This window comes from Quercus robur, chromosome 9 (genome assembly GCF_932294415.1).
Source record: "Quercus robur chromosome 9, dhQueRobu3.1, whole genome shotgun sequence".
Lineage (NCBI taxonomy): Eukaryota > Viridiplantae > Streptophyta > Magnoliopsida > Fagales > Fagaceae > Quercus > Quercus robur.
The window spans coordinates 6,802,163-6,812,671 of NC_065542.1; the positions used below are offsets into that span (position 1 = coordinate 6,802,163).

Below are 10,509 nucleotides of genomic sequence, written 5' to 3' on the forward strand. Positions count from 1 at the left end.
TCAAAACTCGCATTAATAAGCCCTAAGGCGTTACAGGAAGAGCACTAAAATCACAATTAAGGCCCCAACGGCTAGAAACTATGAAGCTATATATACGCACTCATCAGAGGCAAAGAAGGTACATAATTTCACCCAAATATACTCTTACACAGATATCTCTGGTACATAGAACTTTCCTATTTCTCTCAGAAAGCTTCTATACACTAACTTTGGCATCGGAGATGTTGTGGCAAGCACCACAACGGTGACCACCTTAGGAGAGCTTTTGTTCTACATTTGCAGGAATTGTGACGAGAATTCAACTTCATCTGGACGAACCTATAGGACTAACAATTTATACATCATCACTTGTGTTTGGAGACAGAAGCAAGCTTGGCTTCTCCATAAAGTTCTTATCCATATTGGTGTGCTTCATGGTTGCTTTCTTTTCCTACGTGTAGTCTATAAGGTACTACAGCCACACAAGTAACCTAATCAATATTGTTCCCCATGAACATCACAATGCTTATGTTGCCAAGATGGTGATTAGGGGGAGCTATTTCTGGTCTTTCGGATTGCGTGCCTTCTACTTCGCCTTTCCTTTGTTTTCGTGGATCTTTGGTCTCATCCCTATGTGCTTGTCCTGCGTCTTCCTTGTTATGTTGCTTTATTTCCAGGACTTCACATTTGATGAGCACTACATCGATGACAAAAACTTTCAAGATTATCGAAGAAGAACACTAGGAGAAGAACAGTGGTGGCTCCAGGAATTTTTCTCAATGTGTTCCTTAAGAAGCATAAATTACACAATCTAATAAAAAGAGAAATTCATATATTGACAACAACAACAATAAAAAAACACGCAAATACATAAAGTTTACAATTGCCTTTTATGAGTTTTCATATTTTGAAATTGTTGCATAATAGTCTCATTATCAATGCTACAAGCTACATCTCTTTCAATATACACAACCAAGCAATCATTTATCCACTAATCTCCCATTCGATTGCGCAGTTCATTCTGTATATATATCATTGCTGAAAAATTATTAATTGTTGTTTAGCCTAACATAGTTTAATTTGTTTGTCTTTTATAATGTATTGGTTAATTAAATTATTAATTATTGTTTATTAGTTGCTTCATTATTTTTCTTTATTAACTATTAGCACACATCACATTGTGCACTAGCACACACCCCATGTGCATTATCCACGCCCAACCCAATGCCTGCCTAGTGCCTAAGTCCTAACATAATTTAATTTTGTCTTTTATAGGTAAGTTCATGCCTTTACTTCCTCCAATTCAAATATCCCACCCAGCCCCATGCCCCCATCCACCCCCCCCCCTCCCCCACACTCAACAGACAAGCCTTATGGCCCCCACTCACAAGAGCTAATCAGATAAATTCACAATCACAAATCACAATACACTAAAAGACAAACTCAGTAACTCACCAACACCAACACCAATGGATAAAGTCAAAACAGGGGCAAATATTAATAAAGTTATAAAGACTAAAGTAAAGCTAAGCCAATTATAGTTCAAACTTCAAAGAGAAAGAGAGAGAATCAGATAAAGAGAGAGAAAGTCTCATTTGAGTCATTTCAGTCTTCAGATAAAGAGATAGAAAGATAGAGAGCTTAGACCATAGCAAACCCATTAACCCAAAGTTGTAAGAGAGAAAAAGAGAGAAGTAAAGTGTAAAGATGAAATACCTTGAGGGAGCAGGGAGGCCTGAGGGGCGGCGCCGTTGGGCAGCACTTCAAGGCAAGGAAGGAATCAAGGCCAAGCGTGACCGATCTCCGATGCCTGATGTCCTCTGGAACTCGAGTTGTGCACTGTTGGCTATTGCAGCGTTGCTTGAGTTTGAGGCGGAGGCACTGTTCGTTGGTCGTTGTCGTTGATGACTGATGAGGTTTTTTTCTTTAGGTTAGGTTTTTTTCTGATTTCAGTTTTTGCTTTACTTGATGAATCAGCAGACGCGTATATTGGTTTTTTTTTTTTTTTTGAGAATCCGTGGGTTTGCTTTACCATCTGTTGGGTTTGCTTATCTGTTGTTTTTTTTTTCTTTAGATTGGGTTTTCTTTACCATCTGTTGTTTAGGATTGATGTTGGGCTTTTTTTCCCTAGGTGGGCTTACTCTGTTACAATTTTTTTTTTCTTCAGATTTTAGTTCAAAATTTTTTTGTGGGCTTTTTTTTTTTTTTTTTTTGGCTTGAAAGTAGAACAAATAAATTTTATTTATTTATTTGAGGGTGTTCCTAATTTTTTTTTAAAGGGTAAACAAACAAAAAATTTTAAATTATTATATATAAATTTTTTTTTCAGGTTAGGGTGGTCCTAGGACCACCCTGGACTGAACTTGGTGCCACCACTGGAGAAGAACACAAGATGGATGACTCAATTGAGAGGGAAACTTGAAATTGGTCATTGATGGGTTTATAGCAAGTTGTTTTAGCTTTCTTATTTTTTTTTTAAAAGCAATTTCTTTTAGCTTGTACTATGATTGTGAATAGGCATATTGTAATGAACATAAAATTTCACTTAATTTTCATTTTCCCTAAGTCCTCTCTCTCTCTCTCTCTCTCTAATAGACACTGCCTTATCTAAGTTTAAATTTTCATTTTTTTAGCATTTTATTTTAATAATTATATTACAAATTATACCTTTTAATTCTTCTTAAAATTTTAGCGTTTGATATGTTTATTTCAATTTTATAACTTTTTATTTATTAATTTATTTTTATGTTCAATATATTCCTTCCGCCCCCTCTTTACAATGTGTCCTTAAGTGTCTTAAAAACGAAATAATTTTAGTAGTTTTCAGATTTGGAAATGATGTCGTTAAGGGTACTTTGATGAATTGGATGGAATGACTATATGGAATAAAATTTAAAATTATAGGACTGACGTGAATAAATTAAAAATCATAAGATTGAATTAAATTTTGAATAATATTAGAGAATGTAATTTTTAATTTAGCCTATATATTATATATCAAACAAAAGTGGAATAAGATGCAAGTTTTCAATCTGGTGCAAAATTTCTAAATTACTTGCAAAAATTTTGAAATTTTTGTACTTTAACACTTAACAATTTGAGATTAAAAATGTAACACCCCAGAATTTTAACATCAAGATTTTGAGGATTTAAATTGTATAATTTCAATAAACTATAGGTTAGACGAATTGGGATTGATTTCCTTTAATTTTTTCTTTTGTTTCGAGATTTCCTTTAATTTTTATTATAAGACCAAGAGAGCTTAAATAAATAAGTGGGGCTTGATAGACAAAACCCTAGCCCATAATTCTATTAGCCGTGAGCAACACATAGCTCTTTCATTCACTCTCTCGTTACACTTCTCTCATGCCTCACAAACTTTCCCTACACTTTCAAATTTTAATCAAAAGATATATACTTAGGTCCTACCATGGGAGAAGTTATATACTGCAACGGGTATATGTTACCTGTGTGCTCTGCAATGGTAATAATTGTGGATGTCAGGATAAGGTTCACATGCATCAGGAGTAGAGGTCATAGCTGGAACTGATGAACAAGTGTCAAACCGTGTAGGGGACCTATTTGTATAGGTAAGGTCACTCAGATATGCTTCTGACAAAGGAGGTGGAATTGAGTATGTTATGGCAGGGAAAATTCCACTTGTGAGACACAGGTAACATATACCCATTGTAGGGTGTATTTTTCCCTACCATGAAACCCGCACCCTTTGTGAGAGTTCAGAAGACTACCTAAGTTTTTTACTACATTGATGGTCGATTTATTAGAATGAATATATAGCCCAAAATTGACATATGATTTTGGGCCTTAAGGTGAAATTGTGGCTCACGAGGCTTCACCGGATTATGGTGTGTGATTTTTGGTTACTTATTTGAGATTATGAAGCAAATAATTTTTATATTTTGTTTACCCTTTCTATTTTCTAAAAACACTTTTCTGGGAAATACCATTTTTTTTGCTTTGCTTTCAATCTATCATTCTTGCTTGTAGTATGTGTTTGATTAATTTGGATCTAAAATTAGTTCAACAAGATGATTCTTCTTCTAAAATATAATAACAAAACCAATATATGTTTTTTTAACGGTGGGTTCACTTTCAGTGTTTTCATTTTGTGATTTTGGTTGTTTTGTAGGTTTTGTGCTTTGATTTCGGTGGGTGTGATTTGATTTGTGATTTGGTGGGCTTCTGGGTTTTTGTTGCGATTTGATTTTGGCTGGGTTTTGGCCGTGGTGGTGGGCTTGATTTGATTTTGGCTGGGTTTCGGCAATGGTGCGTGGTTGGAGGTGATGAGCTTGAAAAGTTCTGGCCATGGAGGTTTAGAAGGAGAACTTGGTGGTCAGCCATGGAGCACGGTGTGACGTGGGTTGAGACAAAGAGAGGATGAGAGGGAAACAGGGGCGGCCCTAGACATTTTGGGGCCTAAAGCGAGAACTAAAAATAGGGTATTTTTTTTACTTATATATTAATTAAATTAATGTTTATTTAATATTTGTATATTATATTTTTCATCATTATTTTCATTTTCTTCTAAATTATTTTGAAGTTCATTTTCAAGATTTGTTGTATTGCAAAATTGAACATCATTTTCTTCTAAATTATTTTGGTGAATTTCTTCCTCATTTGTGATATTTTCATCTAATTTTTTCGTTCTATTTTGTTTATTACTAATAACAAATTTATCCATTGATCCTTTTTAAGACTCAATTAATTTTTCTTTTTTTAAGTTTTTCATATCCAGATGCATATTTTCTAGTAGACGTTTCTAATCAAACAATATATTTATAAAGACTAAAATAAAAAATAACTTTCAAGTTTAGAGAAAATGAGAAAAGAACCCGATCTATATATATATATATATATATATATAAAACCGAAGCTTTTGAAGTTCCCACAATTTTCCACGTCAACACAATATTTAAAAAAAAAAACTTTTTAAGACTAAAAAAAAAAACCGGCATTATCAAAAAGGAAAAAAAAAAACACCCAAAAATTTCAAACCGGCATTATCAAAAAGGAAAAAAAAAAACACCCAAAAATTTCAAACCGTCATTATCAAAAAGGAAAAAAAAAAAAAACACCCAAAATTTTCAAACCGGCATTATCAAAAAGGAAAAAAAAAAATACCCAAAAATTTCAGCCCTTAAAAAACAAAGCTCAAAGCCTAAAAAGAGGCTAAAACCAAAAATTTCGTCAGCACAATATTAAAAAAAAAAAAAAAAATTAAGACAAAAAAAAACTGGCATTATCAAAAAGGAAAAAAAAAAACCCAAAAATTTCAGCCCCTTAAAAAACAAAGCTCAACGCGTAAAAAGAGGCTAAAACCAAAAATTTCGTTCTCCCCAAAACCAAAACCTGATGAAAAAAAAAAACTCTCTCCCCCTTAAACGCAAACACAGTAATGCAAACTCATCAAACTCCCTCTCTTCTTCTTCACATAGTCCCATCTCCATCTTCAAACGCACAATTTCCTCCATGCCTCTCTCTACGTACACGTTCCCCTGCCTCCAATCTTTGTCCCTTCTCTACCTTCAAACCCCTAAACTATAGTTCGCAGGCGCCAACCACCCACTCCTTTAGTGGCAGAAAGTTTTTGATTTTGAGACTTTACCATCTGTCCAGATTCTCTCCGCAAACATTACCGGTAAGTTTTTATTTTGTTCTATAATTTGAGAGAATTTAGTTGAATTCAAGGCGACAACCCTCCTAAACATTATTAGACAAGAAGAGAATAGTTTTTTATGGAATCATATTTGCTGCCTCTTATTGCTTGAGCCATAGCTTAAATACAATTATGACAAATTCATTTAAAGCTATTAAAGATGTGTGTTTGAGACTTATTAAGTTTTGTTACAAGGTGAATATTTCATATCAATATCTATTTGTTAGCATGTGTTTGAAAATTTTAGGATAAATGAGTTAGACTATAATTTGTTATTTTTTGCTTTCCCAATTACAAGTAATGATATATCTTGTTAAATTGGCACTGCATTCTTCTTTTTTATAACAAATAAAAAAATTGAAAAAAATTGTTCTTCCATTGGACCTTTAAAGCTTTCAATTTGAAACTTTTGTTGTGAAAAATAACTGGTAATGATGTTTGTGGCAGATTCGAATTTAGGATTGAGGTCAATCTCGATGCCATGGTTAGTTTTCTATATCGTATATACTTTGCGTATAGTTTATTGTTTATGATGCTTTGTTTACTCACATATTTAGAGTAATGTTCATGTTACAGACACATCTAAGAATTTGGAAGTCCATTTTAAAGAATGCTAGCACTATAGTAGAGAAGTTCCCTATGGAAGTCACACAAGATCTATGTTTATTTGTACTCCCTCAAATAGCAGCATAATTAGGTAGGATTTCTTACAATTTGTGTTATCATTGTTGCTAGGTTGAAAGTATTCTATGATATATGCAGATAGCTAATTACTGATTAATAAGCCTACAAGTTGCGTGAGAACTTATTTGGAAATACATGGTAATGGTGGAAGGCCATTGAGGTCTAGCATTTTTGTTTACTGGTAATGTTAGAATTTAGATACATCTTGGACATCAAGAACGATTAATGTAATTTATGAAAGATATTTGATTGAATGAGTATGGAATTAAATATATTCGTGTAATTAATTGTATTGGAGTGTACTTATATCAGTTATATATTTTCTAAATATGATCTCATGATATCTCATTGCATGTGATAGATTTTATTACTTTGTAAATGATAGATTTTATTGGTTTGGTATATAATTTATACCATGATATATATATATATATATATATATATATATATTCATATTAAGTTATTAATAGCTTTCCCGTGCATCGCACGGATTAGCGACTAATTTATATAAAAAGTATTATTGTAGTTTCACTGAACAATAACAAGTTTTTAGCAATCTCAAAATGCATAAATTAAAAAAAAAAAAAAGCACAAGCATAACAAAAATTTAAGCACAGCCATAACACTGACACAAGACTTATTAATAAGAATCACCAACAAAAAAAAAAAAAAAAAAAAAAAAAAAACACAAATCAAATCCAATCTATAACCCAAAAAAAAAAAAAAAAAAAAACTTGAAGGCCCAAACTTAACGCCCAGTCCAGGGAGGGCCCAAATAAACAAAGTTATCTTAAGTTCTTAACAAATAAAATGGCCCAAATATTTACAATTTTATACCTGATTCCTGATACGGTGAGGTGAGCAGTTGAGACTTGAGAGAGGCGGAGAGCAGAGAATCAGAGAGAGGCTGAGGCAGTCCAGCTGGACCAGCCGTCCAGGCGGAGGAGCAGGGACTAGAGAGAAAGGTAAAATTTTTAGGGTTTTGAGTGGATTTATTTGATTGATTGTCCTGTAGAGAGGGGGGCTTTGTATCATTTTTTATTTAACCATTTTGTTGAAGTTCCAAACAAGTGGAATTTCCGATCGTGTTTATGTTTTTTTGCCTTCTAAACTCACTTTTTTGCATCAACAATCAATTCAGTGATGTCTGATCGGGGTTATTTGTTTTCTTCTTCGTCTTAGAATTGCTCCATCCAAAATATATTTTGTAGGACTATTTCCTATATACTTGTGGTAGATAATAGATTCTCTTCAACTATAAAACTTATTGGTTTTATTTTTCCATGCTGAATTGTGTTATCTTACAAAAATGTTGTGGCAGGTAGAGAATTATGGTGGGATTTAAAAATAGGTACATGATTGTGGAAGTTTTCTTGGATCCTAATAGAGATCTTGCTGCTCAAGATCCCATCATTATTACGCAATTTAATGTCTCAAAAGCAATCAAGGATAGCATTCTTGTCAACTTTGGAGAGTGTGGTCTTGCTTCATCCCTTGGATCCTTCCAAGGTAACTACCATATTGCCGCTTATTATTATTTTGCCTTTTCTCCTGTTTATGCCTTTCAATACAGTGTCACTCACATCTTCAATTATCATTCAACTTGTGGTTTATGTGTAGTCAAGTATGTGAATCCCATCACAAAGCTTTGCATCATTAGAGCTTCAAGAGAAGAGTACCAAAAGGTTTGGTCTGCCATCACCATGGTTAGGAGTATTGGAAATTGCCCCGTTCTATGTAACTTGTTGGACCTAAGTGGTAAGTCAAACAACAGCAAGATGGATACTCTTTTGGCCTTATATACATACATGTGTGTGTGTATCTATATTTTAACATATGATTTATGCACATTTGATTTTAGAAAAAATAAATCCATATGTTTTAAAATCTAACCGGGACACTGACCAACATCACCATTAAGTTTGAAGAATTTGTGAAAAACTAATAAACTTGGTTATATTTAAAGGTGCAAATTGTGTTAAAGTTACTACGTAACCTATTCATAGCTTGCTGTTGGAATTTATTTATTCAAGCACCACATTTATAAATTCACAATGAGACATAATTTCCTATAAGGAGTGCAATAATTTCCTAGTTGGATGATTACATGCTTTGCTTATCATAGTTTGCAATACTTCCATAACTTATATCACTTCACAATTACCATCACAAGGATGCGAACCTAATTTTATGTACTGCCATATTGAACTTCTCTGAAAATTTATTTGATTTTATCATCCATCAAAAAGGAATTTAATAAATTTTTTTTTTTGTACTAGGGAGTATAAAGGCTTGTAGAAATGCAGCCTTGAAGTGTGATGAGCTAAAATTTGAGCAGTACAAACTTCTTGTTGGGGCTCGTCTGTCAGCTGATGCTACTCAGCAGATGCAAAGTTGTCTTGATAAGATCAAAGTTTTGGAGCATTGAAAGTACTGCATCTGTGGTGACATGCTGCTTAGTCTGGTGTACAATGCCTTTTGGTTTCAAATTTCTTTGTCTTTCTGATTATGTATAGAGTCTTTCTCTAAATTACTGAGTGTTGTTTCTTTGCCTTTCAGTCAATTTTCCTGGAAGAGCTGAATCTCCTCTTCCCTGACACCTTGGGGCCAAAATTTATATATATAAAATTCCTTGAAGAGCTTATGTCTTATCCGATCTTACTTTCAAAAATATGCTAGAATTTGCATTTTTTTTTATCCCATTTTACTTTCTTTTTTTTTTTTGCAAGGATTATCCTAATTTACTTGTTTCTTGTCAGCGATGTTCAGGTTCTTCCTGATTTTCCTGAATCCTATGCTCCATGGGCATTAAGAAGTATATAATTTATGTTAGAAACCTCTTATTTAAAGTCCTCACGTGGTATGTGGAAGATGGTTGCAAATTGGACAACCTGATACAAACATCTGTTTCATTCAAGTTTTAGAACTTGTATACGAGCTTGGTAAGTCATGGAATAAACCCTTATTAGACGCATTATTTTTTAGTTCTAGTTGTTGATTGGATTACAAGGATCCTAGTTTCCTTTTATGGCTATATGTGGCAATACTCAGTACTCACAGTCTGGAGGCTGTTTTATTAAGTCTGGCTACAATTGTTCTCATAGTGAATACGCTCACTTTTGTTCTCTTCAGCACAATTCTAATCTCCTCCTGTAAATTCTGGAGAGACATCAGGTCCTCAATTGTCCCAAAAAATATTCATCTTTAACGGAAAGACTTATTCCCTGTAAGAACGGTGTTTATCCAAAGGAGGATGTACAACATGTCTAGAGGAGAAATAAGTCTTAGACTATCTGTTTTAGAGGTTACTTGTTGAAGCTCATCTGATTTGGTTAAATTTTTTACTCTTGATTTTGAGTTGATTAGTTCTCAAATTATAGTTTTTGTTTCCCTGTAAAACCTCCTTGCACCTTTCATTTCTATGGTCTCTCTATTATGTGGGCAATTTGGACTAGTAGAAACAAGGCTGTATATGATCTTTAGGGTTCTTCCATGACTGCCAGTGGCTTTGCTAGCTGCTGCTAGTGCTATAGATCACAACGAACATGTAGTATGGAAAGTGGGTAATGCAACAACTAAACCTTAGTCCCAAAACCTGCTAAACCTTAACCTAGCACAAGCACAAGCAGACAAATTCCCCAATTTGTCCTATGTCAATTTGGTATCATAGATGAAATCCTGTAGTTCTATTCTGAAACATTCTCCACCAGCCACTTGACAAGAATTCTCATCCAAGATGGTCACCAATGTGTAAGTGTAACTAATCACAGGTATGTGTAAATTCCCCCTTTCTACACACGAGGTAATTATAGGGAAAAATTTCTTGGCTCTCATGAGAATTTAGGAACCATGATCTAAAGTACATTAAAATTCTCTGTCTTATGCTACCTATACAGCTAATTTTGTCTCATACTAACAATAAATCCAGCTGTAGACATAGAAACATCCAAAATTATGTACGCATAATAAGCAATAGTTTTATAACAGCCGTATACTACCAATATGGAAAAACATCCCAGATTATATAAAATGACTCTTATAAAACTATTGTTATCGATGATGTTTAAATAATCTTGGATGTTTCTATGTATACAGCTGGATTTATTGGTAGTATGAGACAGAAAATTAGAATAAACTTTGGTGGTTGGATGTATAGGTAGTATAAGACA

At 33.5% G+C, this 10,509-nt stretch overlaps 1 protein-coding gene across 1 annotated transcript; it reads left to right on the plus strand.

Annotated features, from left to right (window-relative positions):
* Positions 1-7,141: 7,141 nt before the first annotated feature.
* Positions 7,142-8,991, plus strand: LOC126698318 (probable ribonuclease P/MRP protein subunit POP5). Its single transcript, XM_050395466.1, has 4 exons — positions 7,142-7,305; positions 7,662-7,849; positions 7,961-8,098; positions 8,620-8,991. Exons 2-4 carry the CDS (start codon positions 7,672-7,674, stop codon positions 8,766-8,768), a joined length of 465 nt encoding a protein of 154 aa, XP_050251423.1. The 5' UTR covers positions 7,142-7,305; positions 7,662-7,671; the 3' UTR covers positions 8,769-8,991.
* The last annotated feature ends 1,518 nt before the right edge of the window (positions 8,992-10,509 follow it).

What these genes read in the sequence shown, in the direction of transcription:
- LOC126698318 (XM_050395466.1), top strand. Translation starts at nt 7,672, where the DNA reads ATGGTGGGATTTAAAAATAGGTACATGATTGTGGAAGTTTTCTTGGAT. An exon ending in ATCCCTTGGATCCTTCCAAG is followed by an intron (nt 7,850 to 7,960) that starts GTAACTACCATA and finishes GTTTATGTGTAG; the next exon opens with TCAAGTATGTGAATCCCATC. An exon ending in TAACTTGTTGGACCTAAGTG is followed by an intron (nt 8,099 to 8,619) that starts GTAAGTCAAACA and finishes TTTTTGTACTAG; the next exon opens with GGAGTATAAAGGCTTGTAGA.